Source organism: Haemaphysalis longicornis, unplaced genomic scaffold (assembly GCF_048455015.1).
Source record: "Haemaphysalis longicornis isolate Haplotype H1 unplaced genomic scaffold, Haemaphysalis longicornis Haplotype H1 scaffold_13, whole genome shotgun sequence".
Taxonomy (NCBI): domain Eukaryota; kingdom Metazoa; phylum Arthropoda; class Arachnida; order Ixodida; family Ixodidae; genus Haemaphysalis; species Haemaphysalis longicornis.
The window spans coordinates 21008531-21025616 of NW_027526233.1; the positions used below are offsets into that span (position 1 = coordinate 21008531).

General features: G+C 49.7%; 2 protein-coding genes across 2 annotated transcripts; both read right to left on the reverse strand.

Moving 5' to 3' along the window:
* Positions 1 to 13890: 13890 nt before the first annotated feature.
* LOC144163736 (uncharacterized) lies at positions 13891 to 15003 on the reverse strand. The gene has a single exon (XM_077694473.1). It carries the CDS (start codon positions 15001 to 15003, stop codon positions 13891 to 13893), a length of 1113 nt encoding a protein of 370 aa, XP_077550599.1.
* Positions 15004 to 15428: 425 nt separating this feature from the next.
* LOC144163737 (uncharacterized) lies at positions 15429 to 16880 on the reverse strand. The gene has a single exon (XM_077694474.1). It carries the CDS (start codon positions 16878 to 16880, stop codon positions 15429 to 15431), a length of 1452 nt encoding a protein of 483 aa, XP_077550600.1.
* Between the last annotated feature and the right edge of the window lie 206 nt (positions 16881 to 17086).

Below are 17086 nucleotides of genomic sequence, written 5' to 3' on the forward strand. Positions count from 1 at the left end.
TGCAAATTATGCAATTCCAGGTCCTGACGGCGTGCATTGAAGTTCCGAAAACTACATCTACGATGGGAACTAGGGTGGAGTGTCGACGACTGGCACCACTTCCTCTAGGCGCGGAAGAGCTCCTTCCCGCTCAATTGCGATTTGTACCACGGCAGCAAGGTCACCCATCAGCACTCACCTCAGCCACTCAAGTGCGAGACCTTCTGCCTCCGCATTAGCAGAACCCTTCTCCGGCGCTACAACCGCCTTAGATGTACCAGCGCCCGCAAATTACAACTGGAGTGCCCGGCATTACCCGCAAACAGGATATCGCCACCACTGCCTTAAAGTTCTTCGCATTGAACCTGACCTTCCAAAAATGCAGTGCCCACAGCCTTCTATACACGGATGGATATGTGACAGCTAGCTCATCGGCTATACGAATCGTTTCCGTCCTCCAGTACCGCCTTCAGCGCAACGCTTATACACAGGACGACATCCTTGGTTACCGAACTTGCCGCTCTGCGTGCTGCTTTCGCCTACATCATCGAGCAAGCAGCACGTCAGTGGCCAATCTTCACGGATTCTCGGGCGGGCCTTCAGTGCTTAAAATCGTACCCAAAAGATCACCTGGTCTTCGATATCCATGCATTGCATTTACAAGCTCTAAATACACACCATAATTTAGAGCTTCAGTGGATTCCTGCCCAATGCGGTTTAACTTGGAACGTCAAGGTGGACACTGCGGCATCTGTAGCGCATGATCTGCACAGGCCAGTGATACCGATACCGTTCTCCAGAAAAGATGCTTCCCCCCTTGCGTCCAAAGCTGCCTGGAGACTTGAGCGATCTATGTGGGCTGTTGCGCCTCAAAATTACGCGCCGCTTCACTCCATAGACGCGCACAGGACCTTTAGGATGCCTGACGGAATTTCCAAGCATGATGAAGCGGTTCTTCACCGCGTGCGGATAAATTTCGCACACACAAGTAATTTTCGATTCAGGAAGAAACAGGCCGCTTCCCCCTTCTGCACTCTTTGCGACGTGCGCGAGGACTTGTACCACGTATTATGTGAGTGTACGCGGTATAGAGCTGCTACCGTCTCTTTCAGTGTCCTTGAGTCTTCCGCTTTCTAGACGACTAACTCTAAGTGACTTGCTTGGCCTTTGGTCGAACTCTTAACGAGCATCTCGAGCAACAAAAGCTCTATTGTCTTTCCTGCGAAGCACAGTACTTGGTCAGACTCATTAAACAGGAGTCTATTAATGAGCGCATCATTTTCATCACAGTCCTTATCATCATATCTTCATCGATTTCATTTTTTCGTACATCTGGTGTAGCAGGCTAAGCGCCTTGGCCAGGCTAACCTCACCAGTATCAATAAAGACTATTCTCTATCTTTCCCCAGATAACGAGCGGACGATACTACAGTGTGCCCCGCTCACGATTGATGGCTTATAATGCCGTGCGCATGGGGAACGCCAGATGACGGCACGGACATTGCGAGGTCCTAACGTGCTTCGTAATTAAAAAAATAGAATCACATCTCTCTAAAAGACAAAGACCGCTTACTGTGATCAACCCCCGAAGTTATCTGAATCACCTGAAATGCTGACGAATCGGCGGCGAGTTAGGAGCCCATGGAATACCACGTTATCAGCATCAATGAACGGCGAGTCCGAATATCAAATAGGAAGCTTTCCGCATGGCAATCTCATTCTCTTTGATAGAGTTATAGTAATTTTGTTCTCGAGGCCTAAGAAGCAGCCATCTTGATGTTTTCGCGCTCTAGTGACCTTGCTGCAAACGCCTATCAATTTCTTCGGCGCCGTGAAAACTAGTCGCTCATGTCTGCAGGCGTCTTTTTTAGCCCATGCGCCAATTTACCAATATATGGTAGAACGACGGGCCGCGTTTTCTTCTTTGGCTGCTCACCTTCTACTGCTATGTCCTTCTTTAACACGGTTTTTAGAGCTTTTTCGGCCACTTCCGCAAACAGAACGTCACAAAACCCGCTTCCCTTTAACCCATAACCTTGAACCTTGAGGCTCTGCGCAACCTTGTGTCCGCATGATTTTCGGATACTGTGAATCATGGCAGAATACGCAACGCTTCTTTTAACCGCTGCAAACAATCCTCCCACTCGCTCGGAGCGAAGCACAATGCGGCGCCCGGTTTCAAGATAAACGAGGCCCTTTCGCCGAAGTTCAGGAAATTCATATGCAGTGACTGGCTATGGAAGGACCACATTCACATTTAGCTTTCTTAAGAGCGTGCGCTGGAATAGAAGGTGTCGAGCCGATAGTCGCCATGCACCGGTCGCTTGGTACGTATTATTTCGTAGCCGTCAGTACGTAAAACTGCCGCGGCTTGAAGTCGTAGGGGCACAACAAGAAAATAGTATCTGGTACTGTATTGCGTTTAATGGATAAGGTAACCAACCTGAAATTTCCGGGGTGCTGTGACATACTGCGTAAAGGGTTCTTGCGCAAGGGCGTTTCGCTGATGGTTCGGCTGTTGGTGGGTGTGCTCGTCCCACGCGACTGATCCCGTCTTCAAGGAGAAGCGCTGCCAGGTGAAGTTCCTGGTGGCGGCTGGTGTCTGCGTGCTCGTGACGGGTAGCGGGTCGTGCGCTGGTCCGAGCTGCGCGTGGTTGCTATTACCACCAGTCTGGGTGGTGACCAAGCGTCGCCGCCAATTTCTGTGTCAGCGACCCAGCAAGCGATTCAGCAAGTGACTTGCGACTCAGCAAGTGACATTTCAGGAGCGGCGTGATCATTCGGTGCCAAGCGGTCTCGTGCCCCATTGGAATCTTCTCTTGCAGTCTGGATACCTTGTTTTTATCCCACCGATAGTCGTGTCGACGTAATACATCCTAACTCAGTGTTCTTTTACGAGGTTCTGTAAGAACTGCAACGTTATTTCGATCGTTCTTTATGTTCTCACGTCTGTGTGTCTCGAAAGTTGTGTGTGTCATCCAGCGGCCATTTCTTGTACCATTCGTCGGACAGAGTTAAATTTCGGCTCTCCATCTTCTTGGCGAACTGATGGAGGCGAAATAGTGTTGTTCTTTTGATGCGCGAGCCGAGAGGATGATCTCGACTCGCTCCGATGACCGACGACCGATGCTTGGAGCGGGTGAGGGATGAGGACTGCCTTCCTTGCTGGATATTAGGTTTATTTACATTATTTACATGACTCCAAGTTTACATCACGTCAGAGTGACGGCTACATTGTCACTCTGACAGCAGCAGCCTGTTCGGCCGAGATCTATCCTGAACTAGATCCCCTCTCGACCGACCCTCGACAAAACCCAACACTCCGGTTTTGATAGCAAAAACCCTGCCTCCAAAAAAGGGGGCGTTCAAGAAAGAGAGAAAAACCTTTCAAAACAATTATTACAAACCATTGATTGGCCACAGGAACCAGCCAATCACACACATGTCCCCACCTGCGGTCACGTGACCCAACCCTCTCTCTTATGCACTCAAAGTGCGTTTCCTACGCACGCTGTTGCACCCAGCCAGAAAATACAGGACATCTGCGGCCTAAAGTGAACCATTCATTACGTTCGGCGGGCGGCATCTGCACAAACAACAGCCAAGCCGAGGGCCCGGAGCGGTCCTCGCGCGGCTGACCTCCCTCCGCGCGGCGCCTCCCGCGACGCCTCAATTGTCCCGCGACGCGCGGGCAATGAGGGTTGCTAATTCCCTCCCAGACTAAAGGGGCACCGCCAGCCACCTGAACAGACCACGGGGAGAGACGCTGCCAGCCGAGGCGACCATCGTCGAGGCGAACGACCCGTCGACGAAGAGCGCCCGCCGCCGGAGTCGAAGATTTTCCAAACGTACACCGCGCGCGCTTTCAACACTAAGATACGCACCATCATTCAGGTTCCCGTCAGCTTGCCATGCCGAATGACCCTGCCACCTTCGACGCGACAGAGGTACTCAGGCTAATCGCCCCCGTCCTTTGACACACAAAAGGACGGGCACAACACACGCTCTCCGCGGCTCCGAACTTGGCGCCCGTGCGGCTACATGAAAGGGACACGGGAAAGTAGCTACCAGCGGAAGCGACGCCAATACATGGGCCACCGGCGGCCTTCATTAATTACATGCGGAGCCCGAACTTAACAGACAGTGTTCGTGTCATGCTCACCCGATTTCCGAGCAATCCTATTGACCGACGCTGTTGGTCTAAAATGAACCTTGAAAACAATGCAATCGGAACGGGAGCGTTGAGATTAGAGAGTGTTGTCGGCAAAGACAGCAAGAAGGATGCCGATAGACTTACACAAGTAAGCGAGTCGGCAACACATATTCGGTCTACGTAAGCTACGGAAACGTAACGTCGTGCTTCCTTCCCCATATTCCAAATGAAGCGAACGTAACGGTTCCAATAAGGATCCCAGTGAAACTGGCGTAGTACAGTCGAGCCCGCTTATAAGGAACCTGAGCGTCACGCGGCCTCCCTTCATTATATCCCGAAGTTCGTAAAAGTGGACCGCAGTAAAAGAAAAAGACAAAACACATTTTATTTTTTCACAAACATGTCCGTGATGGCTGTTTGTTTTGCAGTTGTGGGGATCGCGACTTTCGCGCGAACCCCTTGTCTGGCTAGCTTCCCCTCGCGGCCGGTGTTGCACAGTTGCGCGCCTCGCTTACGCGACGGGAACCATACGGGAGGGCGCCAGCGACCGGACGGTTTTGTTGTTGCCCTGGTGGAAGCGTTGACCCTTTTCCCCTCTGCCTTACCCGAGAACCAGTTCTTCTTTGATACTAGCGCCACCGTAAGGCGAAGTCTGGTGGGACGTAGCATGACGAGGGGACGCTCTCTTGTCTTGGGGATCCGGTAGCGCGCGGACGTTTCGGCGCGCTGGTGCTGACCGGGGGAACGCTCCACAAAGGACGCGTCCGGACGAGCTGGGAGACTGCAACCGCGTTCGCACTCCGCAGCGCGCCGCGGCTGCGGTATGCCATCGGTGAGTCGAACCATCTCGATCTCTAGCGTTGTTTAATGCCTCGCATCCCAATGTTACCGTTATGGCCTACGATTAGTCTGTATGCAGTGTATTTGATTTGCATTTTGCAATAAATGCTGCCATTGATGTTTTGCCCTCGCCGCCTCCTGCCTTTGTCTGTCTCCGCAAACAACGGACCCGTCCGCAGCCGGCGCTCGCAAGGCATGTTTGCTGAGCGCGGATGGCTGCGGTGTGGGAAATAACTAGTGTGTGAAATGTAGAAGCCCACACAGTCCAGACTTGATTAGGGTGGCCTCCAGTTTATTTAGAGCAGCCGCGTGATCTTCGCCGAGACCCTTGGCATAAACAAGTTGATTTACCCTATGGAGCCCATTGAAACAGGTGCACTTACAGGCGCAGGCTCAGATGTTTCGTCGTCGTTCGCGCCCGATTCCTCCGTATCGCTCTTGCTCCGAACTTCTTAACGAAAACGTCGTCCGTGCACGGGTCCGCAGTGTCAGCATCTTCATCGGCACAAACGAAATCGTGCCAGCCGAAGTCATGGCTACCATGTCGCAGTCGATGACAAGCTGCCACAAATAGCCTCCGGGCCGACCATCGAAAGCATCAGGATCGGCTTCAGGTTGTGTGCTGGTTAAGGTGGCCTTGCGGAAACAATTCCGCACGCAAGTGGCTGCCACCACCGACAAGGCAGCCTTCACCATCTCTACAGCTGAATACAGCGAATCTCGAAGCGGGAAGTGGGCTGCCGGGCGGTCAACAGCTATTACCAAGAGCTCCCCACCGCGTCGCTTACCGGATGCCTTAAGGGCACGTATATTCCAAAATCAAGCGGCTGCACATTCGAAGTGGCATTGATTGGCAAAAAATGCAGGGTCACTGCCGTTAGGGAAGTTTGCACCTGGTGCGCAGAACAGTTATCCACCCCGAGCGGCACGTGACTGCTTTACCTCTGCCTGCCACGGTCTAATTCGCTAGCCAGTCCGCGAATAAATCGAGCGTCATCTACGCTTTACCATTGTGCCCGTAGCGCACGGGCGCATAACTCCTAAACCAACGCGGCTCCTTCGACTTTCCGATGACGAAAGGCACGCGGCGGTCACTGCCATCCATGTTAGTGCACACAAGAGCTGTGACGCGCTCTTTGCTATGCTTTCCGCCAGATCATGTGTCGCCTTTCATAGCTTGCGTTTCCCCCGCCACCTCTTGTAAAATAACGCAGTTTCATCCGCGTTGTAAACGCAGCGCTCCTCATACGTTGAAATAACTTCCCCGTTTTTTTCAAACCACGCTGCAACATCTTGGTCACTTGCGGACGCCGCCTCGCCGACAATCTACATAAAAACAATGCCGTGCCGCACATTGAAGCGATGTTGCCAGCCGCTGCCTCGGCAGAAGTAGGGAAAATCCCGAATTTCTCGCTTTGCCAGCGAAGAGGTTCCGGAAAGCGACCTGCGCCGGAAGAGCTGGGCAGAGGCCGCCATTCCAACCAACATTGCGGCGCCAGCCGTTCGCTGTAACCGATCGGCAGAGCTCAAAGACGTTCGTTTTACATGGGATTTTGTGCCATTGAATTAACGTTTATTTAGACGGTCACGCTGGTTTTGTTCCTTATAAGCTAACGTTCGTTTTAAGTGGGGCCTTTATATGTGGGCTCGACTGTATAGCAGAAAGCAAAAAGCTGCCTCTGAGCTATAAAAAAAGGCTCTGTCTGGCGACGAAGAAAAACTCTTGGCAGCCCACTCAGCGGAGCAAAGCGAGCATTGTTGTAAATCCGTGAGTATGCCGAATGCGACATTTGTCGGCTGGTAATATGAAAGCAAATGATATAATGCAGCAGAATGGCGGGTTGGGCTGCGTTTGTAAAGTTGCATGTCCAAACCTTCAAAAAGCGCATCACTTGAAAAGAAAACCGCGACACCAACGAAGGGAGCACCGGACGAGCGCTTGTGAGTGCAAGATGAGCACAGGATGCGCGCACCACAGGGCGAGCCAGGAAACACTAGTCTTGTGTTCCCTTGGTTTGCATCGCGTCTTTTCAAGTCTTGCGATTGGGGAAGGTTTCTTCATGGTATGACGTTATAATGCTTTTGGGCCAGGTTAAATTACTGCTTTGAGCTGCCCCGACGTTTTTATTAGGATCCGTTAAGCTCATTTTTGTGTATCCCTTGATTGCCGTCTTGTTATTCCTATGTACCTTCTCCTCTCCCAAAGAAATTTAGTTAAAAGTTATCTCTTATTCTCACCTTCACTGCTTGCGTGTATTGGACTACGAAACTGTAAATAGAAACTGCAACTTCAGCTAGTCTCTTATGGGGGGAGATGAGATTCAACGGACGGTTTTCTTGTTGCATTGACTCGAAACAGTTTTAAATGCAGAGCATTTCTTTAACTCACGATGTTATGCGTCCGTAACGTGGCGTCCGCAGCCAGCCAGCACGTGCGCCCCTCCCCCGCTCCTCGTCGCTCTCAACAACAGGTGCGGTCGCTCATGCGCGTGCTCCGGCGCTGAAAGAGGCGTTGCAGCAGCAGGTGCTACCTCCTCTTCTTCTACTGCGCGCGCTGCGAATATACTCGTTGCCCGAGCGAAGGATCCGCGGCCCGACGTTGACGTTTGGCCGCGCCTTCTCGTGAACGAAGTTCGGCGTCGGCAGTGCGCTTCAGACGCCTGCGTTCGGCGTCGGCAGCGCGCCGTCTCGCCGCCTTGTCTTCTGCCGCCGTCGATGAAGAGGATGGCACGATGTCTTCAACTGGTACTGCAACGCTGACGTTGGCTCGCGTCGCGGTACTGGTTGAAGGTGTTGCTTCCATCGCTTATGAACTTCGACGATGGCGCACTGCCCTCCCGAGAGGGATAATAATAAAGAAAAGAAAAGAAAGAAAAGAATAATAATAAAGATCCAACCGATTGCCCCGCAGAGAGGGTGGGGTGCAAACGATGGCAATAAATAACACGTTACGTACTTACGCCTCTCGTCTCTCTCTCTCTCTCTCTCTCTCTCGTCTCGCAACCCAACTACCCAACCCGTACGAGAACAACTACAACTACCACCGCCAACTACCACAACCTACGCCACGTGACCACCCCCAATGCTCGGCGTTTACTTGCGTCCCTCGCGCGGTGGCATGCGACGGAGGTTTTTTAATGAAAAACTTTATTCTATAAAACATATTGGTATAGAAAACACTTTTTGTACCTACAGCTGCAAAGGCTAGTGGCCAGTCCAACATAGAAATCACAGGCAATTTAGACGCAGGTCATGCAGGGTGAAGAAATCCTGAGACGTATGGAAGACAATCTGTTATACAACTGTAAAACTACACGTTCACAAGACACACAAAATAAATACAAGAAGAAAATAAGACACTAAGAAAGAAACCGCGCTTACCACGAGTTTCCGATATAATTTTATAAGACTTGTATTGCAGCTCAGCGTTAATTTTAAAACTCCTTACTGTTTTCACAACAATAAGGCAAGGAGTTCCTTCCAAATTTAGACTCCAGTGAATTCGATCAGGCGTTCACCATATCAGCTGCTGCTTTCGTTCCATCAGCTGGACGTGACCACAAAACTTCACACCACACGGCAAATCTTTCGAGGACAAAATGTATAAACGTACGTGAGAAGAGCGGATGCACACAAAATAGCGCAAAGCTTCAAGTACTAATCAAATCAACACCCGCACTGCTGCTGTGGTTCCCCATACGGTGATAAAACTATTGGCGTTTCATTGCTGTGTTACTCCACTGTGTTTTCATGCTTTATTTTCATTTTTTTTTCAAGACAGTTCTCAAAACATAACAGCTGCCGCTTAGAAACGAGCATTTAAGCCACCAACTTCAGAATTGCGTCGTTGGTGGTCCTCGGGAGGCGACGTTGGGAAGCTGCAATATTGCAGCAAGACCTTGGCCTTGGCTTGGATTATATAACCTTTTCGTGTGGTCCAAACAGCTCTTCAAAATGTAAAGCAGGCACACTTTTTTGCTTGTGCTACTGTTTTTATGCCAATAGTAGAAATTAACGGTTCTGTTATGCTAATTTTGAACCAATGGGTAAAAAGCGTTTCGTGACGAAAAAGGCCACATTGGATATGTTTTTTTACCGTAATTGCACTCAGTAGAAAATTTCCGCTGAGTGGCGGGTGTGTTACGCGCACTTCACCGGGAATGGTCTTACCAAAGCATATTATAGTGATTTCGAGTGATCGCGGGTATCTCCTGCTTACATAAATGAAATGTCAGTTTCGCAGTAATGTCGGTCTAACACGTTTCTGTACACTTAAATGACCCACTGAGAACGCCATGCAGTGCTATACAGCGGCGAACTGTTTGGAACTCCAAATCTTTATACCTGCTGAAAGCACACACCTCTTGAAGCCGATTGAGCCTAATGGCACGGATCAGCTCCGTTTTGCAGCTTCAGAAAGCTGCGGTTGTTTCACAAATGCAAAATGGTTTCTCAGTGACTTTACTGTTAAGAATAGCGGGCCGCCCTCATAGCATCCTGATAAAACGTATCATAAAAGTAATATTATGGTTTCATTTACTTGTAAGAACAAACAAGTTAGAAAGTAGTTTGAAATTACAAAATTCCTAATTGCTGCTATTCTTCGCAACGTATTCTTTAACGAATCTTATACAAAGAACTCCAATGCTCTTTGAAACCTTGACAGCGTCTTGAGATCCGCCGAATTTAGAATGTGTCGCAAAAAATTTGTGCCATTTCAAGCTTTTGGAAGTAAAACCCCAGGCAGCACAGGACTGTTCGGCCTAAAACAGGCCGGTGTACTTTGGCCGGTGATTTTCTGTCCGGCCGTTTTCCGGCAGCCATGTTCGGCCCATGTCCAAATGTGGGCCTTTTGGCCGTATACGGCCGTACTCCCATGGCTGTCCAACGGCCAGTGTCCGTCGGCCAGTCGACCGGCTTACGGCCATACAGCCAGATTCCAGCTGTAGGGCTCCGGCCATTCCAAAGCCACCCGTGTACGGCCGAAGTACGGCCGCCGGAGGACAGCCGAGATACGGTCGTCGGACTCCAGCCGGACTAAAGCTGCCGGAAATACGGCCATGCTACGGGCATTGGAGTTCAGCCGCAGTACGTTAACTGTACTGAGGCCGGTCACTGCATGTCGCGCAAGCAGATGACTCATTCGCGCAGTGCAGAAGCAGCACAAACCCAGCATTTTGGGTCCAATGCAGCCACATCAAAGTGAGCTGGCGCGCAACCACCAGCCGTCAAGCTTTCAGCGCAGCCTTGCTTAATTACCAGCCTCAGTTGACAGCAAAATTCGTTTATTAAACAGTGCTCACAAATTGTCGTTCCTTTAATTGCTGTGCCTCTTTTACTGCCACACACAGAAAATATTCAGTTCTTTGTAGAGCTTGAATAGATGTATTGTCCAGGTCCTGATATCCTCTGTGGGGCGGCTTACCTGTAATAAACGGGGAAAGAGGAGGTGGAGGGGGGGGGGGGAGGCGGCGGAGGGCGCTTACTTTAGTGGGTTGAATTTCAGAGAGATAAATTGCGCCGCTTCTAGCCAATTTCTTTTAGGGCAATATTCCGGAACACTTTCATGCTATGACTACATAAACTATTTTATAACAGTTGCTTGACCACTTTTGATGTATATAAAACCGGTGTGAATGCCTTTACGAAGCGTTTTGGTTCTCAACAAAACACTCAGGAGCATTTAATATAACTCCTTCACAAAAAAGTATGTCCATTTTTTGCCCATTTTTCTTGCAAAGACATTTTCTACTCGATCAACTTTTCTGATGATCTTGCGCAGGGCTGATCCTAAGAAGGAGCGAACAGGTACTTTCATTTTCAATCTATTTTAATGTTGTTTTCATGAGTTACGTCCAGACCACTTAATAGTACAAAAGAACTTAATTTTCTTCTAATGTCATACTACGTTCCAAAAAATTCTAGACGCGTTGCGAATGACGCCCTGCTTCAGGCGGCTGCAGTTGTATCCCTGTGTGTTCACGCAAGGAAAGGCGTAAAATTAGAGTTACATAATTTGTTTCAAACCAATAACATAGCAATGGTAGCATGCATATAGGTAACCTTGCATACTGCAACAAATAGGGTAATAAATATTTTATTGGTCAAGGTTGAATGCGTAGGGTTCTCAACCTATCGGAGGCAGACTTGCGCCTCTGGAAGTTTATTTATTTATTTTTTATTTTTATTAATATATTTATTTATTTATTTATTTATTTACTTATTTTTATTCATTTGTTTATTCAGTGTTTCATTTATTTATTTATTTATTTATTTATTTGATGCCTACTTGCCTTTGCATGCATTACAGAAGGGAGATGCATAACACTAAGCATTAAATATGAGACAAAATAACAAAATAATTCTACAAAGCGCGCTCAAAATCGTCAATATAAACAGTTAATGCAATCATACGTGGAAGATAATTACACTGCAGTATTGATGTAAAATAAAATGAATCGCGCAAGGCGTCACCTTTACAGGAAAGTTAATAATTTGCTTTAAGCTAGCGGTCCCACTTTGCGATATGTAGAATGGCGCTTGGACATACTTATCCCCTTCTACTCCAGTTTTCGAATGATAGATATTACGAAAAAAGTTCAACCTGTGGTTTCGTCTGTGATCTTCCACGTCCTGCCATTTCAGTTTACTTTTACTTTCTCTCATGCTAAGTTGAGCGTGCCAATCACCTAATACCAATCGCACTGACATATTCTGTATGTTTTCGAGCGTATCAACCAGCTCTTTGGTGTAGGGATCCACGAAAACACATGCGTACTCCAAGATTGAGCGCACATGAGTGAAATACGGTTGTTCTTTTCAGTTAGATGGAGGTTCACTGAAATTTCGTTTCAGAAAGCCAAAAACATATGCAGCCGTAACTTTTATGGTGTGAACCTACCTATTTAACCTCTAACCACTCCCTAAATAAACTCCTAGGTATTTAATTTCCTCGGCCGTTGTCACAGCAGCATAATTTACGATATACTTATTCAATTGGAATGAAGGTTTTTTTGTAAAGGTGCCGTTAACACACTGTTTAACGCCCAAAAACTTTTCTGAATCAGCACACCAGGATATTATTAAATTCGAATAAAGCTGCAGGTATACGGAATCACGTTCATTCGCTATAGTCCGGTAAACTACACAGTACTTTTGAACAAAGCTATAGGGCCAATAGTAATAACAATGCAAAAACCGATTCATTCAGTTCATAGGATGAAATGTACTACGCAGAAGGTGATATGGAACACCATCTGTCACCCGGTTCCTTAAATTAGGGTGCACTGTCGGAAGATATGGGGAGTCGACTCCAGAGAGCCAACAAACCCCACCGAATCCATAGGGCACAGGTGACAAAGGGGGTGGCCGTCTGATGTGCGGCTTTCGCCGACCAGAGCGGCAAGAATGAGCAAGAGCCCTGAACGAAAAACAGCACAAAGACTTATATTTAGACAGGCAAGTTACAAACAGAAGCCCGAGGTAACGGATCGATAATGACAGACAACTTAGATGGAATTCAAATACAAGAAACAGTTCAATTAGACAAAATGATACAAACAGGAGCGCTAACAAATGATTATTACGAAGCGTAGCAGTTAACAAAAAAAAAAGAAAACGAACAGTTCGATGCTTATGAGAGACAGAGTCCCAGCATATTCACCGACCGGGCCGGACGATGCACCGCTGTCGGAGGCGATTCGGCTACCTGCGAAGCGCGGCTTCGTTGAAGGCCAGGCCGTCCGGGACGATCACGGTGATTCGAGGCCCGGGAGTACGTTGGAGTCCTCCAGGGTGCGGGTCGCCGATGGTGTGATGCACAAACTGACAGGTGCCGTTGTCACATCACGACTGCCAAACGTAGCTGGTTTGCTTAGGCGCGGCTTCTCTTTTTATAACCGTGCCGGCGCGGAGATGGAGAGCACAACACACAACGCGCCCGCCGCCGTCAGCGAATAACTTCACTCTTCTCCCTTCTAGAATCATCGACGGTCTTTAGCACTGGCAAGGCCACGCGCACCTCCTCGAAAGTACTGGAAGCTTCGACGAAACCGGAGCGGCGGAGGTTCTATTTTTGTTGTTTTCTCGCCGGCGAGCCGGCGAGTGATCGTGTTACCGTCTCTTCGTTCGAGAAAGCTCCATATTGTCTCGGGGCGAATGGAACCGAACTGAATGAATCGAACGACTGCAAGAAGAATTAGGCGCTGTACAAATGAAATGAAAAATGTATAAGGTACTTTTAGACGTCGTACGCTCGAGTTTGTGACACCATCATTTGCTTTTTTGCAGTCCAAGAATATACAGTCAACCACTTTAAGCTTATCTATTGCAAGAGCCAAATCGTACGTGAACTTAACAATCTGCATTGAGCAAGAAAATCCTGACAAAATCCATGTTTCCTAGGATGCTGGCGATTATGCTTAATCAAATGAGTCATATCCCAAGAGTAGCTGAGCTCACCTTCAAACATCGGAACTAAAGTAACAGCTAGGCTTCGTCAGTGACAAGGCTCTTGTCGTTGACGTTGAATGACAAGCATCGGAACTTCCAGTAAGCAAATAAACAACTGCTTTAATTGGACTAAACGCTGCGCATACAAATTCACATCTTCTTCCGTCGCGTTCCCGTTTGCCTCTGCCCGTCCGTCCTACACTTCCCTCGCTCTCGGCCAGGGCTCAGAGTCCGATCGCCGCCGGGCGGCGGGCTCTCCCTCTCTCTCTGGGTCATGAGGCCCGATTTGGGGGCTGTGCGCGAGACGTTGTGTTTAGGCGACGGGCCATGTTTTCAGCTGGTCGGGAGGCCCCGATATGGGGGCCGCTTTCGATGTCTTGCGCGGGAACTCCAGGGGCCGTATACTCAAGACCGTCTGGCGCTCCGTTCGCGACACATTCCCCCCCGAAATGACGATGTCATTTCTCTCAGTCTCTCATCTCGAGAGGGTAGAGCACTTGGACGGGGTGCCTGACTGTCGATCCCCCGGATACCCGCACCGTACAGGATCGCACCTTTCCGTCGCGGCCAGGGAAGGTGTGCTCAACCCATCCCATTTGCCAAAGTTGTCTGGGCTGCAGGGACTCTTTCAGTAGCACCAAGTCCCTACTCTTCAGGTCCCTCGGTGTTCCTCGGTGAATTTTAGATCCCTGCAGTTCGTTCAGGTATTCTGATGCCCACCTCTTCCAGAAGTCGCTTAGCAGTTTGCTTCGACTGGTCAGCATTTGTTGTAGGTTGCCGCAAGACACTTCGGCGATTTCCTTGCGCTGTAGTCCTGGTAAAGATGTTAGCCGTTTTCCGGTCAAGAAGAAAGCCGGACAGAGGGCATCAGGCTCAGATGGTTCGGTGTAGACGTGGGTCAATGGGCGGGAATTGAGCATGGCTTCCACTTCACTCAGCGTTGTCGTGAGTTGCTCGAAGGTGAGGTAACTAGTACCCAACGTCTTCTTTAGGGCTTGTTTAGTCAGGCCAACCAGGCGCTCGTAGAATCCACCCCACCACGGTGCACGCTCCACGATGAATTTCCATTCAACACGGGTGTTTGCGATAAAGCTCCTCACATCGTCGTTTCGTATGACCCTCCATAGCATAGCTAGGTCCTTGCTGGTTTTCTTGAAGGTGAGGGCGTTGTCACTGTAAACGGTACTTGGTACACCGCGGCGGGCAATGAATCGTCTGAAGGCGAGAAGAAAGGAGGCCGCTGACATATCGCTGACCAACTCAAGATGTACTGCTCGCGTGACACCGCAGGTGAACAGCGCAATGTAGCACTTTGTCGTAGTGGCACCCTTGACCAGCAGTGGCCCTGCGAAATCAACACCTGTCACCTCGAAGGGAGCTGCCTCAGAGATGCGATCGGCTGGAAGCGGCGCGGTAACCTGAGTGGCCGGCCGTGAGCTAAAGCGCTGGCATGTTATGCATTCCCTCAGTGTCTTCTTAACGAGTGGCCTCGCTCCAACCACCCAGTACCTTTCTCTGAGCTGCGCCAACGTATCACGGATGCCTCCGTGAAGCACTTGACGGTGGCACTGGACGACCATCTGTTTTGTGAGGCAGCTCTGTTTAGGCAGTATAATAGGGTGCTTTGCGTTGTAGTCGAGTTGACTTCGTTGTAGTCTTCCATCGACTCTGAGAAGACCATTGTCATCCATCATAAGGGACACGTTCTTTAGGGTGAGTCTGTAGGCATTTTTCTTTGGTTTTTGAGAGAATCGATTTCTCTTGGGAATCCTTTTCTTTGTTCTTGAAGGACCCAGTACTGTTCAGCCCGGTCCAACTCTTGTGCTGTCAGTGGTCCAGGTTCGTTATTTTCTCTCTTGGCTTTGCCAACAAAACGAAGCACCCATGCAGTGATTCTCAGTATCCTCGTTAACGAACTGTAGTTCCGCGCGTCAATAATGGCATCTGTAGTCGGTGGTGATGACGTCGTCGGTAATACATTCGCTTGCTTTTTCTGCTCAAGCTCTTAGTCACTGAACACAAAGTCGAGAACATCATGAGGCCACTCGCTCTCCCCTAGGCATATCCAGGACGGTCCTGCCCACCACAGTTTCGTCGTTGTCAAGTGGGCCACCGGCAGCCCGCGAGTCAGGAGATCCGCTGGGTTGTCCTTTCCAGGGCAGTGCCTCCATGAAAGATCGCCGGTCAGTGTTTGGATCTCGACGACTCGGTTGCGCACAAACTGCTGCCAGCGGTCCGCGTTCCCGAAAATCCAGTGTAAGGCAATGGTGGAGTCTGTCCACAGGTAGGCCGTTGCCGGTCGCTCGTCCAGAGTGTTAAGGATGTAGCGGCACAACCTTGCTGCGAGAAGACACGCCATAAGTTCCAGTCGCGCCAGGGTCAACTCTTTCACTGGGGCGACACGTGATTTGCTCATCACGATGGTTGACATGGTACCTTCGTCGTTAGTGACTGTGATGTAAGCCACTGCTCCGTAGGCGGCTGGGCTGGCATCTGCGAAGACATGTAATGATACCGATGTTTGTTGTCCTGAGATGTCCGCTCCGTAAAACCGCGGCGCCTGGATTTCAGGGAGGTGTCGTAGTTCTTGGATCCACACGTCCCAAGCGTCAGCAATGGCACTCGGCAAAGGGTCGTCCCACTGGATACACTGGCGCCACAGCTGCTGGAAGAGTATCTTGGCACGTACGATGAAGGGTGACAACCAGCCAAGCGGGTCGAATATCCGTGCCGTTGTTTGCAGCATTGAACGCTTAGTGCTGCACCCAGATATGGCGTTGTCCAAGCAAGGCGAAAATGTAAGTACGTCCGTTATTGGATCCCACGTCAGTCCCAGGACCTTCAGCACACCGGACAGATACCCGAGCGGCTTAGATCCACGAGAATCTTCTTCAAACTGCGAACGAAGCCTTTCGTTGTTGTATGACCATTTGTGGAGCTTCATGGAGGCGTCAGTGAACATCTCGTTAGCATCGTTGTAGAGTTTCAAGGCCGCTTCCTCGTCGTTGGCTCCCGTTAGGAGGTCATCCACATAGAGGCTGCGTCTCAATTGATGTGCAGTGAGGGGAAACTGCTCCTCGCAGCCACTCAGGTGGTGCTGTAAAGTGGCCGACAAGAGAAATGGGCTTGCCGTCGTCCCAAATGGAACACGTGTCATTCTCCAAGTGTCAACCGGAGGCATCGTGTTGCCAGGCTGGGGTGTCTCACGGAACCACATAAATCGGAGGGCATTTCTGTCGTCTTTCCTCACGCCTATTTGCAGGAAGGCTTGTTCAATATCCGCGACGAGAGCTATTCGATGTCTGCGGAAGTTGAGTAGCAGTCCGACAAGGTCGGCCGTCAAGTTCGGCCCAGTCTCCAGGTTTTCGTTGAGGGACTTCGAGTTCTTGTGGTGTGATGAGGCATCAAATACTATTCGGAGTTTTCTGGACTCACGAATCACTGCCTGGTGTGGCATGTAGTAGACGTTCTGCCCATCGTCAACCTCTCCTTCGACGCGTTCTACAATGCCTTGAGCAATGTATTGTCTGATGACCGCATCATATTCTTCAACCCAAGCAGCACAAGCCTGTACGGCTTAAAATCAGCCGAGGAACTTCAGCCGGGTAATTTCTGCCCGGCCTTTCTCCAGTCAAAGTGTAAAGGGCGCACTCAAAGGTGGGC